General features: G+C 53.7%; 2 protein-coding genes across 2 annotated transcripts; one reads left to right on the top strand and one right to left on the bottom strand.

Annotated features, from left to right (window-relative positions):
• Positions 1–3,521: 3,521 nt before the first annotated feature.
• VAMP4 (vesicle associated membrane protein 4) lies at positions 3,522–14,987 on the bottom strand (the record flags this gene model as incomplete). The annotated part of the gene is made up of 7 exons (XM_082002980.1): positions 3,522–3,550; positions 4,572–4,623; positions 4,797–4,876; positions 5,454–5,554; positions 12,569–12,619; positions 12,982–13,028; positions 14,922–14,987. 7 exons carry the CDS (start codon positions 14,985–14,987, stop codon positions 3,522–3,524), a joined length of 426 nt encoding a protein of 141 aa, XP_081859106.1.
• Positions 14,988–15,822: 835 nt separating this feature from the next.
• Positions 15,823–17,892, top strand: MYOC (myocilin; the record flags this gene model as incomplete). The annotated part of the gene is made up of 3 exons (XM_082002654.1): positions 15,823–16,291; positions 16,789–16,908; positions 17,037–17,892. The coding sequence occupies 3 exons, from the start codon at positions 15,823–15,825 to the stop codon at positions 17,819–17,821; spliced, it is 1,374 nt and encodes a 457-aa protein (XP_081858780.1). The 3' UTR covers positions 17,822–17,892.
• Positions 17,893–20,778: the final 2,886 nt, after the last annotated feature.

Raw genomic sequence — 20,778 nt, 5'->3', positions numbered from 1 at the left:
CAGCTGTAGCAGGAGAGAGCTGGACCCAGGAGTGAAAACATGTTCCTTGCTCCTGCTGGGTCAGTGAAGCCCAGTGCTCTCCCCCCAAAATGGTGGTAGGGAGCAGCACCCTGCCAAGCAGCAGGATTCCCAGAGCTTCCCCCACGATACACCCATCCCTCTGCCTCACACCCAGCCTCCCCAGAAGCTGCTGTTATGCACGGGTACGCCCTAGGGGGAACAACTTCTCCTCTGGTTGGGCCAGCTGCCAGAGCTGGGAGAGGGGAGGCTTCTCCCCACCTGCCTCAGAGCTGCAGCCATCCATTCCTGCAGCCCCTGTGTCCTTGGGGCTGGGGAGACCCTGGGGTCTTGCCACATGGGTCACACCAGTAAGCCTGGGAGGAGGAACCAGCCCTCCAGCAGAAGCTCACAACTCCAGCCAAAACATGCAATTCCCTGTAAAAAAAGGCAATGATGTGGAAAACAGCAGCTAATGAAGACATCTGTCTTCTGCACAAAGAAGGAATGGATAAAACAGACCCTACGCTTGGGTAAAGGAATTGTTTTTGTTGTAAATTCTCCTTCATAACATCTCCTAAGTGAAAACCAACCCCAAAGCATGTGGACACTGCTAGAAACAACAACCCCTTCCACTCACTACAGTTCTCCCTGCCACCAGTCCACGGTGGGATGGCACAGGCTGCAGGGTGGGACAGCACAGGCTGCAATATAAAGACCATGTTCTCAAAGGACCATAAGCACAACTGCTCTATAACATACGTGAGACCAGATACTGTTATGGTCTTTTCAGCCTTGGAAACATTTTTTTAAATAATCTATAAAACTTGCTCAATAAATTCTATTCCTGTGAAATTACATACCAGGACTGTTGATTTGTTGCTGCTGGTGCCTCCCACAGCCAGAGCTGGTCCCTTGAGAAGGTCTGTGCTCAGGATGACCCCAGCATTCAGTGACTTGAACCTAAAGCTAAGCAACACCTAATCCTGGCAACCCAGGAAAATGCATTGAAGGCTTTGGCCGTGGCAGCTTTCCCTGCCCTGCATCTCAAGTACAACCATTTGCACCCCAACCTCCTGGGAAAGCTGTCGAGGAAATCCAGCTTTTCCAGGGAGCAAACCTGCTGCCTTTGCTCAGCTGCCTAAGGTGGGCCTGGTCCAGTCCCGCTGGTACCGAAGGATGAGTCCAAGGCAGAGACAAGACACAAATGGTCCAAGGTCGGGGCGCTAACCTTGCCACCTCATTTTCCATGGATCTGGATCAGCTGGAAAAGCATTTGTGCACTGCCGACACGGTGATAACAGCAGCACTTCTTGGGGTGGCATGCCACTGCCTGCACTGAGGAGAGTTCAACACTACCTGGAAACTCTCCCTAAGGACATGCTGCTGACAGAGATCTGCCGAACCCAGCAAGGACAGGGCTCAAGAAGGTGCCACAGCAACTCCCAAATTCAGCAGCTATAAGCAGTTCTTTAATACAGTAGGGTTGCTGTGAAGCCTTCATGCTACCAGCATCCATTTTCCAAGGCCCTCAGCCCATCTTTAAAGCCAGGCTTTGCCTCTAGCAAGCAACCGCAAAATGAACTTCTCTTGCTCAGACCTGGTGCCAGCAGGGATTTGAAGTCCTGACGCGTTGCTGCGGCACCAAGGTCCTTCTGTGGGTGGCAGCAGCAGCAGCAAGATGGGGCTGGGAGAGAAAGGCAGAGGTACTGGCAGGACTCTCCAGCAGCAGGAGTAAAGCCTACCCTAGCAGGCAGGCCACAGCAGGCACGGCACAGCACAGCCATTACACAGGCTCGCAGCGCTGTTAACTCACTTTCCAGCTGGCAGAAGGTACCCGATAGCTCAGTGAGACCTGCAGCCCCCCTAAAGACAGACACAGTCCCTCTTCATCCGCTCTCTTGTTCTCTTGCAGGTGGAGAGTAGCCAAAAGCAGAGGCAGGATGATTTTTGTCCCTTCCACTGGGTGCATGATCTTAAAACCAGGCTACACTTCAGGAGGAAAAACCCAGCTTGGCTTTCTGGTTCCCACCTGGAGAGACCAGGGCCCACAGAGGGGAAAAGCCCTATTTATATTTCTGCTGGGCAAGCAGAGCCTGTAGTCACATCTGACCCTCCAGCATGCTGTGCTCACTTTTAATCCCCCTCTCTGCATGGAGCAGCACCACCACTCAGGTGGAAATTGTGTACAAGGTCCTGGGGGCAGGTTCAGAAGAAGAAGCTGGGACATAGCACTGAGAATTCTCTGGGGCACCATTTCCCCTCTGCAGCATTACTTCAGGCACACTCTAAGCAGGACAATGCTTCTCTCATCAGAAAAGAGCAAAAAGAGAAAACCAGGAGAGCCTGATCTCAGCTCAGCTGAAGTCCCAGGCTCAGGGCTGGAAGGAACGAGGGTCCCAGAAATAAAGGGCAGACAGAACTGCCACCGACACTCAACACCAAGTATAAAGACAGCCAAAACAGCAGTCCTACCCATGGATGGAGGAGCTCAGCCCCTGTTTAGTCCAGCACAGGGGCCTCTACACCTCCCTGAGCACCCCAGTGCATCTACCTGGGAACAACCCCCACCCCACCGGATCACAGGGAAGTGAAATGGGCTGGCATTCGGGACCACAATCACTACACCAAAGTGAAGGGCTCTGAAAGGAAATGGGCTTGTTCCCCCTGGACTGGTTTCAGAAGAGTTGCTGTCATCCTGCTGTGTCTCGTATCACTGGGCTAATAGCTGGGCTATTCTTGTTTCTGGTGAAGAAAACACTGAAACAGCCCCTTCCTAGGGACTCTCAGCAGCAAAGCGCCCTGAATGTCCTCCAGAACTCTATGAAGATGTGCAGGAACACCAGATGTACAGTCAAAAATAGGTTTACTGGAATGTCTTTAGTCACAGCTGTAAGCAGCAATACTGAAAACACTGAGCTTGTGCATTCCCATGGCAGGACAAGAATCTTCTGGATTGTAAAACCTAATTATTTCTTTTTTTCCCCCTGCGCTTTTTTTTTCTTCCCTTCACTCCCGACCCCCAACAAGAAGGAAGCAACACCCTTGAAGTTCTCCACAGAGTGGTCAGTTCCCTGTAACATAATGGTATGTTTCTGTTCAGACATTTTTCCCCTCCTTTGCTCTGATGAAAGGACAGACTCCCCTCTGCCTTCCACAGCAGGCAGTGAGGAACTGCTGAAACAGTATTATTATTAATATTACAACTCGACCATATATACAAATAAACTGTAGTGGCAAGTAGCCAGCTCCAAACTAGAGACCCAGAATTCCACAAAACAGGCGATTTGGGAACTGAATCTTCTGTGATAAAAAAAGTCTGACAGCAGGAACAGGTACTTGACCAAAAAAAAGGGTCATTTGGCAGTTCTTAAAATGCTCTGTTAGAACTGGCTACTTGCCACCACCTCCTCGCTCCTTGGAGAAAAACAACTTCAAAGCTATGTACAGATATCTCACTTAAATTACACAGCAGTTTGGTTATCCCAGAGCCAGCTCCACCAAAGCCTCCTCCAGCTGCCTCGTCAGGTATGGTACTTCAGGACTATGGGTACTGGAAAACACAAAGAAATGAGCGCTCAGCCATACACCTTCACGTGCGACACCCATCCCCACCAGAGAGATCCCCTCCCTTTCTGTAGTGACAAACACCAAGCAGCTGTGAAACCAAAGTGTGTTTCCAAACACAATCTGCTGCCTGCACACACGCTAGACAACATTTCCTGCCACCTTCATCTGCTTCCAGCTTCCCAAAATTAAACCAGATGGGATTTTCCATCAGTCTCTCTCTCTCTGCAACGTTCCCACCCTGCTGCCAGCTCTGCCTCTCCCGCTGCAGGCTGTGTGTCAGCAGGACAACAGGCTGCATGGGTTTTGCCAAAGTAACGAGAACCATTACAGAGCTGCCCCCGGCCACTGTCAGTGGGAGGAAAACCCTCCAGACCTAGTGGCATGGAAGAGCTGGGCTGCTTGAATCCCTGGAGCACATCATTCTGCAGGCAGAGGGCTGAATTACTTCTGCCGCCTGGAAGAAACACGCTCTGCTTGTTACTACCTTTTTGTTAGCAAAAGCAGTGACATTTCTGCTCTAGGGAACTCCAAAGAGACCAGGAAGGACAGAGAGCAGGAGAAGGGGCTGATGGCAAAACCACAGCAGCTAACTGCTGAAAAAGAAGGAGCTCAGCAACTTTGGAGAGGAGTGTTTGCTGGGAGCAGACCCACTGCAAAATGGTTGATATATGTGGAGAGGCCTTTGGAAGGCATTGCTCCAGTCTGAAACTCTTCCATCTACTCCCACCAGCCTTGGGACTGGTCGGTGCCAACCCTGGATCAGTACAATGTTGGCAGGGCAATATTGGCTTTCTTTGGCAATAGTCAATAGGACTTGGTTTGAGCCTGCTCCTCTGTATGCACAGTCAAACCTTGCAGAAAAGCAGCATGGAGTGGGTTACAGGCCCCATTTACAACCTGACAGGAATGGCTCAGGTCCTCTCCCCCCAGGGACAACAGCAGCACAGCGTAGAGTGTGAGTATTTCAACGCCAGACATGGCTGGGGTGACCTGAAGCTACTCACCGATGATAACAAGCAGAAGAACGACTGCCACCAGCGCTATGATTGCCTTCACCTGCAAGAGGACCACAGAGGCACGTTACACATGGCACCATGAGTAGCTGCTTCAACCTGAAAGCAGGCTTTTGCCTTCCAGCATCTTTTCAGCTTCTCCATCCGCTTCCCAGGGGAGGGCAGGCAACTGCCCCTCCACAAACCCACCCCCTGCCTCTTCCAGTTCTTGCTCACCTTGCAGCCTCGCCACCACATCTGTCTCCGCAGTTGCTTGGCTCTGTTGCTAAAAGCTGTTGCATTGTCTGATAAACTTTCTATTGAAGAAAAGAAATAATTCAGCAGCGCACACGCAGTCAGAGCATCCACTCATTCCACTAACTCCACTGAGTTTTAAGCAATAAACTAATAATTAGGGGAAAAGACCCAACCACAGCGTGATTCACCAAAGCCACAGCAGATGCCAATGTGACGCCCTTTGCTAGAGCACACACAGACCTGCTGAGTCCCACTGAGCCCGTTTGTACTGGCTGCCCTCTGAGGACAGAAATTCACTCTGCAAGCCAGCAAGCGAGCGGACAGCTGAAATGCTCAGGGCTGTCGGGAGACAGACCAATCTACCTTAGCCTGAAGGACAAACTAGATCATAGCACCCAAACGCCTCCAAACTAATGTCTCTGTGCAGAGCAGCAGAAGGCAAAGGTGGAAACAGGAGAATGTTAGCAGAAAGTCAGCTCTGCAGCCCAAGGCTGGTAAACACCACTCCAAAGAAGCATAGAAATACAAGCCCAGGTCTGTCATTAGGCACTTTCTGAACTGAAATCAGGTAACCTGGCCCAGCAATGGGGAGGAGATGCTGGGAAAAGGCCAGCAGAGCTGCATTTAGCATCGCACCTGATTTATCCTGTAGGTCATCCAGCCGCTCGCCTCTTTCAATGACCTTTGTGATGTTCTCCTGCATAACGTCGATGACTTCGTCCACCTGGTTCTGGACACTAGAGCAGAGCAAAGGCAGCATGAGGAACAGAAGCAAATGCCACCAGCTACATTGCAGCACCAGCCCTTGCTCAGAGTCACCCAGCATGACAGGGTCCAGGCGCTCACCAACAAAAGTCAAAGGGGACAACAGTGGAGGGAGATTGATGGGATGCTGAGAAAGCCAGAGGCATGGCATCGCCTGGGGTGGGTCTCTGGCAATCCCAGGAAGGGCAATGGAACACAAGGGGCTCAAAGAGAGCACTGAGAAGTCAGCAGAAGCAGGACACCCTCCATAACACCTTTAACACACAAATACAGTAAGAGAAGGCGCTGTTGGTGGACACCTCTGCTGCAGTAGAGTTCATCTCAAAGGAAAGAAATATAAAAACTGCACTGTAGCTTTCCAGACTTCACAGAACCTCACCTTTGCTAAATAACTTGGGGTGAAATCAAAGCAGGGTGCGCTCCCTCCTCCAAGAACTGGGTTGCTAAATGAAACCCAACCTGCCAAGGGCATCAAGAGGACAGTAAAGAAATGGCTGAAATGAACTGAACAAGGATATTATAATCTATCTTCTCATAGGTTATGCAACTCTGTGGGTAGTCGCTTCAGCAAACAGTCGCCTAAATCACACCTGCAGGGTTATTATAAATGCATTTATTCACTCCATAAAAAGCCACACTGGTAAGAGGAAAAATTCTCCTGGTGGAAAAATACTGCTACGTTCTGGTCTGTGTTTTGGAGCTAATACACTTTTTTTCTTCCTGGAGATAGAAATAAGAAATTTGTTGGGGCCCTAGGGAGACACTACATTGTTTGAGACATACCGTTCCCAGAAAGTAAATGGAAACAGCTATGTCTTGAAGGCAACACTATACACACAGGGCAACAAAAAAGAATAGCCCCAGGCCACTCACTCTGCATAAGTCTTAGGTTTGATGACTTAGGTTGAATTGATTAAAAACATTTAAGGACTTAAAACATGTCAAAATGCATCCAGTATTTCCCAAATATGCAAGACAAATAGGCCACTTCAGCAGCTCTCTTACCTTACCAGAAACACACCTCCTATTAATAGTGTGGCACTGGACACTCAGAAAACCCTTTCCTGCCCACTGGCACCTCATAGATGCAGAAGCTCGTGGTTTTTACATCAGCACCAGACCCAACTCCACCACTTAGAGAGCCATCGTCCAGCACCTGAGCTCAGAGCTCTTGGTATGACAAGGGCAGCATATCCTCCACTGTGGCCCAGGAGGCTGGGGCTCAGGGAGACCCGGAGCAACTTGCCCAAGGCTAGTCAATGGGGCATTGCAGAAAGAGGAACAGCACCCCATCCTAGCCACCATGCCTCTAATTAATTAATTAGAGACATAGGTTCACATTGACCTATTTCTCCTGTCTCCCTACCAGCTACATGCCTCTCACCAAGCGGAAACCTGCACCGAGACATACACGAGGAGCAGCTGCAACAAGCAATAGTGGTTGCAATGGAAAAGAGCATGCCTTACTCGCATTTACTTATCATTCTAAAAACAAGCAAGGAAAGTAATTAAAAGGCTGTTTTTTTCCCAAAAAAGCTCTAGAAAGAGCTCCAGATCTTTGAATATGAAGGGGCTTCCCACCTTAGCATTTGAGATTGGGCTCTGTAGCACCACTGCACTGCAGCTCCCAGAGCTGGAACAGCCAGGCAACCCCTCTGAAGCCAATTTCTGACTCAACAACCCTCACATGGACTCCAGCAGTGCACGTAAAAACTTGCTCCATTTAGGATACCACAAGAAAGGAACCTGCTTTCCTGGTGCTGCATCGCAGCGTCTGTGGGAGCAGCGTCAATCTGCACCCACCTATGCCGTGCAGTGGCAGCTCCTGCCTTCCACATCGATGGCAGCCGCCTGCCAGGAGTTTCATATCTGGAGGGGAAAGGCATAGATAACCCCCAAAGGCCTCTCAGCAGGAACCTGCCCATGCCCACGAGCCCGTTTTGATCCACCATTTGTTTTACAAGGTATGAGGCACGTGGCAGAGCTGCCACCGTTGGCAAAGCGCAGAAGGTGGCACTGAGGACACAGGCAGATGCTGCCTGGGAAACACCTGGTGGTACCCTGTGGAGCAAAGCGTCCACCCCACACAGGACACGTGCAGCCCCGTGGCCCTTCCTTGGGGCAGCGGATGAGGACGTGGGGAGGAGGCACACTCTGCAAGGGGGTTTCCTTACCTCAGCACAACAGACAAGTCCCAGCTCTGAGCCGCCAGTAACACTGCTGCAGCTTGGGGCAAGACAGAAAAAGTAGAAACATCTGCTATCCCAGATGAGCCAACTTGGCAAAAACTCTAAGGCCTTAAACATCAGTTTCACAGGGAGAAGACTACATTTGCAGTATGTAAATGTTTCTAAAATAATTTACTGGCTTCAAAATAAAGAGATTTCCTCCCATAACAGATTTGTAACCGAGTTATCTTGACACAACTAACAAGCGGGAGCACGCAAGGTTACAACGCAAATAGGAACGTGCAGTGCAATACAATGCCACCTTTATCCCCACCAGTACAGGTTAAAGCCTGAAGGGTTGCTGCTGCAGTCCCAGGGCACTCTGCAGCACTCAAGGCAGTGTGCAGGTATGTAACTTCAAGCTGCTCTGCTGCAAACCAGCATTTGGGAGAGACCTATGGAACACAGACCCCTATTGCCCAAGTTCCATCTCAGCATCCCATTTCTTTTCACTCGAGCTGCTGCATGCCTTTGCTGCCTGCCCATAGCCTGAGCGTGCTGTTAGCTGTCCCCTCAAGAGAACAAAACATTTGACAGACGGAGAAGAGAGACACAGAGAAATCAAGGCTTAAACTCTCACAAATGTTGAGGTGTTCAACTCTCATGGAACAGAGACACATTTGAGCACCCCAATACCTTTTGGTATCTGATATCAGAGAACCTGGAAAAAAACAGGAAGGAAGAGACCAAAGCCAGGGAATGAAACTTTGATGGCCACACAGTGCCTTGCTTCTGCTCTCTCCCATCCATCACTGCTGGGAGAGATGCCTTGCCAGGAAGGGGCTGAAAGATGCCCAGCTTATGCATTAGCCCTGCAGTTTCAGAGCAAATTCAACAACTCCCCGCTCGCTTGGCATGCTTGAGGTTGGAAACTCAAGTCGCATCAAGAAGAAAATATTTTCTTGTTTTATTTGGCAAGAGAGAATGAATCCTCTAATATAAAGCATATTTCCTGTTAGGGAATTATTGGCTTTTGACACGTAGATTTCATGTGCTTCACTCCTGCCAGATTTTCAAGAGAAATAAAGTAGAATAAATACCTGCCAGGAAAGGGAGCAAGACAAAAGCACAAAATATGTCTCCCATGACCCTCCTTTTTACCAATTACTGCAAATATGATGCTTTTAACAAGGAGAACAAGTGCACGCCATCAAAGCAGCAACAACAGACCCAATGGTGCTTAGCTTGGTTTAGTCTCCTCTTTCTTGTGCTCTGCCTGGTCCAGAGCAGGAGGAATAAGCCCTTCCATTTTGGCCGCAGTGGGTTAGCTACTGAAAAACTCCCTGGGCTGGTCACGGTGTTGGGCTAACAACAGTGCTGCATTCTTCAGACACCGTAAACAGGCCGTGCATGCACCATGGGATGTGCTGCTCAAGGCTGCTTCTTGTCTCTAAGCTGGCTGTTTACAGCCAGCATGACACACTTCTGTTTTCCACCCCAGCGATATTAATAGTGCTGTCTATTTTGGTGCAAATTATACCCAAACACCCCTCTTTGTGGCAGTAACCCAGGGAAAAGGAAACAGGACGGAGAGCCAAGCTAGACAAATGGTGCAAAGGCAGGAGGCCAGTGCAGCACAGCTCTGCCTGAGGCATGGTGCTCTGCAGAGGGGCCGCCTGGCAGACAGCTCAGCTGTACTCAACAAGGGGGTATCAATGCTGAACTGTGCCACAAATCCCTGTCTTTGAGTTGCTGCTTCATCACAACAGTGAGGAAGGCAGCAGTCTATGCTGCCCTGAGGCCTTTCGGCCCTTGAAAGGCTTACACCCAACAACAATGCCTGACAATATGGTCTCAGTATCACCTTGGCGGTGATACTGAGTGGACTATGGCTGGAGTCCACTGCACATCCAGCCACCTGTGATGAGCAGCCAGGCCCTGGAAAGCTACTGTCAACTCTTGCCTTCAAACCATTCCCCAAACCCTCCCGCTCCTCAGGACAGAAGTTGGGGCTTGCAGCCAGAGCCACTGGGGCCGGGGATGCTGACCACCTTCAGCAATGCAATGAGGGGAATCACAGGGACAAAGACCTAGCTCCTGGAGAACCCCAACAGTGTGCCAAGGCTCGTTGCCAGCACAAGCAGGAACCAGAATCCAGCAGCACGGTTACCTGAAAGTGGAAACATCAGCAGTGAAGGAAGTCAAGCAGTGCAGAAAGGGGGAGGATTTTGGTAACATTTTTCAAAAGATGTCCTGTGATGAGAGGCTCCTATTCTAAATAAAAGAGATCCAGGTGGAAGATGAATGTACCACCTTCTCCCCGAAAAGGCACTAAGAGCTCTCACTACACACATTCAGGACTTCTCACAAGGTCTGGAAGCAAAGGCAGAGAAGAGAGATCAGTGCTCCCTTACCCGTTCTTTGTTAACTGGGGAAAAGGATAAAAGCCTGTTAAAAGCTACCTTTCAGCTCCTGCCCAGCCCACCCCAGGGGAGGGAGGTCTCAGAGGGAGCCTAGTGGACCTCATGTGGCCACTTAGTCACCAGAGGAACTTCCACCCCAATCAAGCAGCTCTTGGGACAACAGAGCCTGAACTTCATACTGTGTTTTGTCCTGAGCAGTCTGGGAGGAGACTGTCACATTCTCTCCTGCCACTATTAGTGGCTCTAACTCACCTCTTTCCCCTATGAGATTTGCAGTGTTCCCCATTATCTTTCTTGAGCTGAACCAGCCTCGAGGGTCTCTGCTGCCAAACTCTCCGCCCCGACCCAAGCCCCTTCACTGCCAAGGACAGCTAGGAAAAGTTTCCACTCTTGTGCCTCACATTCAACATGTTCTTTGCTCCCATGATGCCATCATTTCTTCCTCTACACAATCCTCCATCCAGTTTCCTTCGTCTGTCTTCACACCTCATTTCTCCGACCCTGTGCAGCTACAGTCTCTCTAGCTACGCCTCAGCTGTCCAACTTCCTCCTTAAAATGTCTTTTCCTTACAATGTTTCAGCAGCAACCCAACACTCCTTTTCCTCCTCTGTTGAAACAAGAACGGACTGCATCTTTACAAGACCAGGCATCAATCCATCCAGCACAAGGGCTGGTCTGATCAGAAACCTAATAATAAGCTGCGCAACAAGAAGCAACAACTGCACGCTGTAAGTGCTTATTAAGCAAAGCAATCAACATTGATGAGAGCACAAAATAGATACTATTTTATAACATGCTCTAGATACTAGATAGATGTAGCCACTCGCTACCCCAAGGGACATATCCTATACCAGGCCCACTAGACAACCTCTGGAAACATGCAAGCCTCATGTATGTTGGGCATTAGTCAGATCACACCCAGGAACCCCCATCAGTTCCTGGGCGAATTCTTCTTTCATTTTTTTTCCTCCTTCACAGGCTGCTGTGCTATCCTCCACCCCCTGAAAATACACTCTTCCCTGCCTCCTGAAAACTCCCACAACCCCTCGACCTAAGCCCCTGCTCCCTCCTGCCTGGCCAAGGCAATAGGAAAAGAGCAGCTCTTGTTTTCCCCCGCCACGCAGGGAAGGTAGAAGACGCTCTATAACTCCTTTCCAGCAAAGGATGAAGGGGTAGACATCACCCACTCTCCACCTTTTTATGGGGGCGAGACTCGACTCATAAAACCAATTCTCATCTTTCTCATTCACTCTACTGACCTAGAAGGGAGGCTTTATCCACACTGGCTTACTGCAAGGACCAGTGTACCTCTACCAACATCACCCTCACACCCTGGAGGGAGCAGAAATGCTCTGAAAACTCAGGGTGCAGTGACTGACCCATTGCCTCTTGTGTAATTCAAGTGCACTTCGCCCCTCGAGGTAACGTGGCAAGTGGGCACACAAGCAGGCACTACCTAACACTGACGTTGGCAATGAGTCTTTTCAGAGCTGCACTGGCTTCTTCCTGGCATGAAAAAAATGCCTTATGAAAAGCCACACTTGGGCTGCATGCAAGCAGACCCACTCTGATTAATGCCCAGTCATCACTCCCCGCACAGATCTCTGTTCTGGCTCCACAGAGGTCGGCAAAGGAAACAGCACAATGCAAACCAGGGATCTGGGAATATATCCCCCTTTCCACTAAGTACCACCATAGCATCCCTCATCGGAAAGGACAAGGCAAGCTGGAGCCCAGAACAAACATCATGCAGGAAATGACTCAATGGGAGAAGGATCCAGAGTGTTCACTCCTTCTTGCCCTATTACAGTCAATAATCTTCCTACAGCTGTAATGGTTTCCTGTTTTCCAGCTGCTTTGACCCCACTGAGTCACTGCTCATCTCCAGGTCACCTATATCAGGTTTTTATCTGAAGAGGCCAGAGGACCAGCCACTGCCCCAAAAAAATGGTCCTGGTGTGCTGCTGACCACTTGCTTGCTTGAGACATTGAGGAGCAAGTTACAGGATGAAGGAAAAAAAGCAATGAAACAATGAAAAAGGGTGCTAGCAGAGGTTAAAATTCAGGTTTAATGCTCTAGAAAAAAAGCCTCGTAAAAGCATGGAACAGGTCATCACCAGAATACAGCAAGAGCTTTAGAAACTCCACTAAGCTACTGTGATACAATCCTATCCCTTAGCCTCTGTCAATGCACAATTTCTTGATAGCTTGAATCAAATTTGAGATTTCCCTTAGCTGTGGGCATGTATTGTAGAAAATGTCAATTAGAAGAAAGCAAGCACAAGCCGTGTTCATATTCAGAACTATACAGAAATAGTCTGGTAGGACAGCAGCAGGAGCTTGCAGTGCCAGAATAAAATATTAGCGGTGTGACACTGAGGAACAACAACTTACTGCCTGATCTTGTCATTCCTGGGTCCAAATCTTGGTCCAGAAGGCCCTCTCCTGCAGGCAGAAAAAGAGAGCAATCAGGATGGAAGATACAACAAAAACATGTATTTAAACCAAAGACTCAAAGACAGAACAAATGCCTTGTGGATGGACGATTGTTCCCACGCCTCCCATCAGTCAATCCCGTGTCTTAGGATATGTGGGACACCCCACTCTTATACAGGTCACACTTATTAAGTCTTAATTCACACTTGATGCCAAGGTTCTGGGAGATCATCTCAAAGGAATCAAAGGTTTTGATTGCCAAGCCCCCACCTACATGGCAGGGAGCAGCTTTTGGTATTCAACAGCTCCAGTCTGAGAGACATAGGCAGTTAAGACATCGCATTCCCTACAGTGGCCGTTCAGAAACTCACAAGAAAAAGTCTTCCTCTTCATCCGAGTCTTCCTCCAACAAGTTCCTCTGCAAACACAGAAAAAAACCAAACCACCTCATCAATAAGCAACCATTTCACGCACACGTTTCCAGACCTTAGGATGCAGTTCAGCATCCTCTGACTGCAAGTTACAGGTGAGCCCTCCTTCGGAGAGCAATGATGGTACTTTTTAGGTGTCGGGGATTGTGCTGTTTCTCTCTGCTGGTGATCAGGGGCCAAGCTGGATGTCTCTGTGCCGCTATTATCACTTTGGCTAGCCCTGCATGGCACAAACTGATGCACAGCTCTGACTTGGGACAACTCACACCTCTGCCACTGAGCCAAACTGGATTTGCATCAATGGCCAGTCATCTGTGCGGGTTCAGATCCCAATTCTAGGGATCCGTACAACTCCCTACAACGGAGAAGTGGCCAGTACATCTGCACAGAGCCTTGCCTTGAAAAGCAGCAGGCAGAGCCCCTGCGCAGGCCAGCTGTGGAAGGAAGGCCCTCTCTGCTCAAGGGATGATCCCCAGTGCTGCACTCAGTCAGTGGCAACAACTCAAAAAAACATCAGCATCACCTCAACCACCCTGGGATATCCCAGCCACGTGGGAAGTCTGATCCACTTCCAATTTGGAGGACATGGTTTGTCCAGCTGTCTGATGGCAGCAGGTGTAAGAAGGATGACTGCAGGGAAACACGCTGGGCTCGCCACACGGCATGTCTGGAGGGGTCAGCCCCTCCAAACCCCCAGCTCGCACAAAGTCTACGGCCAGGCTGGAAAGCAGAGCAGTCTGGTAGCTCCTCTGCTTCATGCCAAAGAGCTCCTCCTAGGTTCAGATTTGCTGTTCCACTACACCCCATCAGACAATCCAAAGGCTGATTTTTAAAAGCAACCCGACAATCCCACTGAAGCCTGAAAGTTTTGTACAAAGACATTATTAGAGTTCATTTCTCCTATCAGGGCAGCACAAATTTTTCAGTCAAGCTGAGGGCTCCCAGTAACATCTACTTAAGCGCAAAAATAATCAAGAGGGGTAATTGGCACCTGAAATGTGTGGGCCTACGAATACACTGATGGTCCTATGGTACCAACAGCTGCTGTTTCCCCTATGCATAAATTTGGGCTCTCACCTGCAAGTGCAGTGCTCTTATTTTGAAGCTTACCTACATTTCCATCCTTGACATGTTTGCTCAATCAACTGAAGCAACCCACGAGACCATGCAGTAGTTTCAGCCATTGCTTCCCCCAAGGGATGAACACACTGCTTTTGGGATCCTCATCTCACTGACAGCTATCGTAAGCTGAAGCAACATTTTAGACTACAGTCTAAACTCAGTTTCAGCACTGTATGACCCCAGGACAAATACATCAGGTTAAATCCACTTCATCTAAAACAGGCAACTGCACCACTTTGCCCCGTATTTCAAAGCCTAAAACATCAGGGGACCTTGGCAATGGAAGAAAAATTCAGCTGTAAAGTGCAGGGTAACTTCACACAAGTTCTTCAGCCAGATACGTGAGAGAGCCGTGACATGCTCAGGCTGGGCTCTGCAGAGAGGCAGGAGACTGGAGCGTACCAGGATCTCACTCCCACAGACGCAGCCTAAAGGAACTGAAACAGGTTCTCAAAAGAGCCGTTTGTCCTAACGGGGTTTGCTTTAAAACAGACAGATCAGGTTTGCTGCATGGGCAGACCCCTCGCTAAGTAAACGTCGCTATGAACAGCGATATGGCTTCTGAAGGCTGCGGCAGCAAGAGCCCCTTCGGCAAAGGGCGCCGTAACGTACCTGCCACCAGCCCGTGACTGACAGGGCGACGCCGAGGCCTCGGGGTCTCCAGGGTGTGTTAACACCCACCTGCCCACCCCGGGCACCCCTAGGTAAGTAACAGCCCATTATGGCACCGTTACGGCCACCGGCCTACCGGCACTCACCCGCTCGCTCTTCACCGACCCCGTCACCTCGTCGTCGTTCAGGTGCCGCTTGAATTTCGGAGGCATGGTCCCTACCCGCAGGACGGCGGCGTGCCCGGGAGGAGAAGCCTGGAGGAGAGGCGCAGGGAACGGCCGGTCACCTCGCTGCCTGGAGCCCAGGCACCGGTGGGCCCAGAAGGGGCGGGGGGGAAGGACGAAGCGGGACGGGATGATGGCCCCAGGGCAGGGGGGGGATGCAAGAGCGGTGCTTTCGCCCGGCCCCACCGTTCCGGTCCAGCCCGCCGGTACCCCGGGGGCAGCTGGCAAGCAGAGCCGCTGCCCAGACAGAGCCACTCCACCCCCTCGGCGGTACAGGACCCCCCTCCCCACCGCTCACCGGGCTCCGCTCCGGGCCGGGCCGGGCCGGCGGGAAATGGCCGGTACAGTAGCAGCTGCGGCAAGTCAGCTGTCCCATCGACCACCTCGGCGCTCCACCCGCCGAGCCAAGCACCGAGCTATCGATTCCGGGGCGGAGCTGGGGGCGGTCCCGGGGGCGGGGCGCGGAGGCGGGAGCCGGCGGGGGCGGCCCGGGCTCGGCACCGCGCCGATCGCGGACCCGGGGGCTGGCGAGGCCTCCCTGCCAGCAGCGGGGGGGTCCAGCCGCCGCGGCCCTGGCACACGGCCCCGGCAGCAAAGCCGCTGGCGGCGGCCGCAGGCTACCGGAGCCCGGCCAGCGGCCTCGGGGAGGCCGCGGGGGGAGTGCCGGCTGCCGCTGGGCGAATGCCGCCGCCGGCATCTGGAAGGTTCCGGCTCGTCCGTCCCCCCCGCCACCCCGACCCTCTCCCCACCGCCCTCCCGGCCTATAAATGCGGGCGGCAGCGCCCGGCGTGCCGCGGAGCGGAGGCGCCGAAGGCACGGAGCCATGCTGGGGGCCTGGCTGCTGCTCTGGGGGGGCCTGGCCCTGGGCTGCCGGGGCGAGACGGCCTTTCTCCGGCGTGCCGATGACAGCACCGGGCGTTGCACCTACTCCTTCACGGTGGCCAGCCCCGTCGAGGCCGGCTGCCCGGACGCCGGCGGCGTGCCGGAGCTGCGGGCCGAACTGTCCGCCCTTGCTGCCCGCCTGAGCCGGCTGGAGAGCCGGGAGCGGGGCTCGGGGCCGCGGGGAAGCGAGGCAGGGGCAGCGCCGGCCGCTCGCCTGGAGGCCGCCTATGGCGAGCTGCTGCGGGCCAAGTCCCGGCTGGAGGAGGAGAAGGGACGGCTGGAGCGGGAGAAAGAGGAGCTGAGGAGGCGGCTGGAGAGCAGCGCCCAGGAGATCGCCCAGCTGCGGGCCACCCGCTGCCCCCCCGGCGCAGAGGGGCCCGGCCGCGATGCCCTGCGTGCCCCTGGCAAAGGTAAGTGCCGGGGCCGGGACTCCCTGCCACTGCCTCTCCCCCAAGCGCTGGTCAAGTCTCTTTGCTGCCCCCCACATGGTACGCTCCCGCTCTTGGGCAGGATGCTGACCTGCTCTGGGGCTCAGCCCTACTCAGGGGTCGTAAGCCCATTGCACCAAACCGCCTCCCCATTCCTAAATCAGGGCTGGCAGCTGGAGCCCTCCTCATCCCATCATCCACCTCACAGGAGAGGGGGGATGCAGGGGAACAGGCTAATCTGGGGAGATTAGGGGTTTCCCCCAAGGAGCATTAAATCCCACACCTGGGGGACAACAGCATCAGCGGAGCAGGTGTCCCTGTCAGTGGGCCACGGGTGTGCCCTGCCACAGTGGGATGGGGCACTGGGCTCCTGACTGAGGTGCTGGCGTTTTGGAGGGGATGATGGTCCAGCATGGAGCCCCACGACGGCAGGCGCAGCGGTGAGGCCTCTGCTCACACTGTGCCTGGCCCCGCTGCAGCCCCTCGCTGGGACCCGCAGCCCCTCACCTACCAGGAGCTGCAGTCGGAGAGGACGGAGGTTCCCGTGTCCCGGCTGCTGGAGGAGACCGCGCTTGGCCGCCCGGGGAGCGAGGATTCAGGTACTGCCACCGGCACGGCCGGCCAGCCCCATGCTCCGCTGCTCCCAAATACCACTTGGCCCTCTCAAGGGGGTCGCCGGGTGCCACCGAGCGATAACTCCTTTCTCTCCCCTCCTGTCCCCAAGCAGGCTGCGGCGAGCTGGTGTGGGTGGGGGAGCCCGTTGTCTTCGGCCGGGCAGACTCCATCGCCGGCAAGTACGGCGTGTGGATGAAGGACCCTGAGCCCGTGCCCCCCTTTACGCGGGAGACTACCTGGCGCGCGGACGTGGTAGGCACGGAGGTCCGTCAGCTCTTCCAGTACGAGGCGGCTGAGCAGCTGTCCCGGGGCTACCCTGCCAAGGTGCACATCCTGCCGCGGCCCCTGGAGAGCACGGGAGCTGTCATCTACCGTGGCGGGCTCTTCTTCCAGCCCCGCCGCTCCCGCACCGTGGCACGCTACGACCTGCGGGGAGAGGCTGTCACGGCCGAGAAGGAAATCCCGGGCGCCGGCTACCATGGGCAGTACCCCTACTCCTGGGGGGGCTACACCGACATAGACCTGGCGGTGGATGAGACTGGGCTCTGGGTGATCTACAGCACCGAGAAGGCCAGGGGGGCCATCGTCCTCTCCAAGCTGGACCCTGAGACGCTGGAGATCCGGCGGACCTGGGAGACCAACATCCGCAAGCGGGGGGTGGCCAACTCCTTTGTCATCTGTGGCACCCTCTACACCGTCAGCAGTTACTCGGCGCCCAACGCTACCATCAACTTTGCCTACGACACAGCCACCAGCACCAGCCGGGCCCTCAGCATCCCCTTCGAGAACCGCTTCCGCTACCTCAGCATGGTGGACTACAACCCCGCTGAGCGGCAGCTCTTCGCCTGGGACAGCTTCAACATGGTCACCTACCCCGTCCGCCTCTCCCGGGCGTGAGCCAGGGCCGGGGATGTGCTGCCTCAGCCCCTGCAACCCCTGCGCACACCTCGGCACCCCGCTTCGCTCCCCAGCTCCCCCCAGCCTGGCCGGGAGCGCTGGCTCAGACAGCCCTGGGTGAAGGTGGGGACCATGTGCTGCACAGCCGTGCCACGATGGGGCCACCAGTGTCCCCACTGGTATCTCTGGCAACATCCCATGTGCTCAAGTGCAGCAGAGAGAAATCAAGTGCTTCTCCAGAGCTTGGATGAGCCAGCGAAACACCTCTCCCTGGCCTTGGCGGGTTTTGGGTGGGCCACAGCGGTACCTAGCCCTGAGCTGCTCCAGCATCTTCCAGGAGCACCCAGCCCAGCCACCCTGAATTCAGAGCAGGGAGGGCTTAGGCACAGCGAAGGCCAGCAGGGCAGGTGGTGGAGGTGGTGAGAGGCTGCCCTGGAAGGTCCTACCTGAAAATGAACGCTTTCCCTGGTTGCAAGCAGCAATCCCCTCTGCAGGGCTGAGGGTTCATGTTTCCAGGCTCCGGCTGAGCATGAGCACCACCGCTGCCCCCCAGACTCCTCTCAGAGCAGCAGTTTTGGGGAGACCTGCCCACCTCAGGCCAGCCTCATGGAGAACAGCAGTTGCCAACAGCAGCCTTCCAGAGCTGAGCTCCCCTGCTGAGAGCCCACAGGCCCTGCTGCATCCCACTCTGCCAGTGCACGAGGGCATCCCGGAGCTCAGCTGCCTCCAAAAATCACCCGGCAGGATCAAAAGCAGCAGGAAATAGAGACACCTGTTGCACAAGCCCGGATTTGTTGGAAAAAAAGAAGCCAAGGCAGCAATGGGGAGGAATGCTGGTGGAGCATCCCGCAGCTGAGCAGCCCCGTGGCGTGCCCAGCCCCTCTCGGCCATGCGCTTCAGCTTTACAGCCATGCGGCACAGCAGCTACAGCTGCCCATGCCAGCCCAAAACACGCCATTTTAACTATTTATTGTAGAAAGTTTGTAGGAGGCTTTTTCTTCCGCCCTCCGCAGCATTTGGGGCAGCAGCAGCCGCATCCCCTGGGGGCTGCGCAGGGTCCCGGCCCAATAAACGTCACCCACCGCCATTGCTGCCTTGCTCCCTGATCTTTCCGAGCCTGGGTTTTCCTGGGGGTTTGGTGGGCTGGAGCCCGGAGGGGGTGTGCAGCGCTGGTGCCACCCTCACTGTACTGACAGGCTGAAGGTGCTGGGGGAGAGCCGTAAAGCTTTGGCTGGGAAAATACCACATTTGGGAGGCAGCTGCTGGCGAGGCCAACCCCAGCAGCACCTTTATTTAGCATGAAGAGGGGCTGCGCCATTAAATCAGAATAAAAGGCAAAGCTTTAGCATTGAACTCCGGAGATTTACCAAATGGGAAAGATTAATGAGCTCCAGGTGGCAGGGCTGTGGGTTGGGCTGGTCCGTGCCAGGGGCAGCGTGGGGCAGGAGGGATGGGGGAGAGGGCACCCACCACGACAGACCCCAGCTGCTGCAATAAACTGGCGGTGTGTTATGGGTTCCTCTGGCCTCAGAAACGAGGGGTGCATAGCCCTGCCCTGGGGAGCAGTCTCTACCCCACAGCGTCCATCTGTCCTGCTGCAAAAACGTACCCAGGACGGGCGGTTGTCTGGGCCCGGCCCCGGTGCAGAGAAGCACGGGCAAGGCCAGGGCGAGAGGCAGGGTGGTAAAGCTGGGAGTGAAGGGGCAGGAATGGGGCTCACCCAGGAGCAGGCAGGGGCTGTCGTGTACCCACCGGGGCCAGGCACAGGGAGGCAGGCAGCAGGCAGCCCCTGCCTGCGCAGCCCTGACCCGACCCAGCCAGGGGCTGCCTGCCCAACGCACAGCAAAACCTGCCGCCGAGGATCGGAGAACAGCATTTCTGTCCCAAAACAGGATGGGAAGCGAGGCTGGAGCCCTCCTTCACCCCGCAGCTCCCCAGAGGCGTGGGTCGAGCCCCAGCATGAAAGGGAGGGCTTGTTCAGGCTCCCTGGGGAGCAGCAGCACCAAAGGCCCCTCAGTGAGCAGAGACACCAAGGGCAAACAGCCCCAGCCCTTCCCGCCTCCGCGCTCGCTGCCCGCGCCGGGGTCCATCGCTTAATTGACTAAGAAAATAACCGAAGACAAGCCAATGTACACAGGATTTCCAAAAAGCCAGGCTGGAGCTGAACAGCACTGAATACACAGCTTTACTTAACAAGCTTTGCAAAAACAAGCCCCATCCCTCCCCTCCCGCATCCCAGCAAGAAGCCGGCCTGAGCCGAAGGGGGGGTTGCTGGATCTGTCCCCAATCACATTAACTCCCTTCTGTAACCCCTTGAGAGAAGTTACAGTCTTTACACAGACCAAATGTTATTAAGGGGGGGGGGGGGGGGGGGAAGCGAGTTCCCCAAAGAAAATAGTTCCCTAATTTATGTGAGGTTCAGCACAATTATTTCTCATGACCGGAGTCATAGAAAAGAGATTACATGCCAAATCCCACTCAAATTAAAAAAGCAAGATCTATTCCAGCGTAAATGGCCAGGAGCAAGTTATCTGGTTAAGTGTCATAAAAATATTCAGTGAACTTGGGTCAGTGACTGAAAGCTCAACCTGGCCTCAAAGGCAGCCGGGGTGGTTCGGGGCAGTTTTGCAGAGGCACACATCCAAAACAGGATTGTTCGGATGCACAAAATGCCCAAGCATTTGCTTTTAGTTAAGTTTTTGCAGAAGTATTCTGGTTCTGCTCAGCGCAAGAAATGGCCACTAGCTTGGTACGTTCCCACAGCTGACTGTGGGAAATTCATCTGGCTTTTCTAATGGCTTTACTGGAGCATTTAAGACTAATCCTTTCATCAACATTTCCTTAAAAATAGAACAGTCCAGTGAACGATCTCCCATTTTTAGGGGGTCTTTCCAATACAAACCAGGCAGAAGATAACCTCAAAACAGGGAAGCGTCACCATAACCCAGTTACTCTTT

This window comes from Phaethon aethereus, assembly GCF_964289735.1.
Source record: "Phaethon aethereus genome assembly, chromosome: 8".
Taxonomy (NCBI): Eukaryota; Metazoa; Chordata; class Aves; order Phaethontiformes; family Phaethontidae; genus Phaethon; species Phaethon aethereus.
This window is presented reverse-complemented; position numbering and strand designations above follow the sequence as displayed.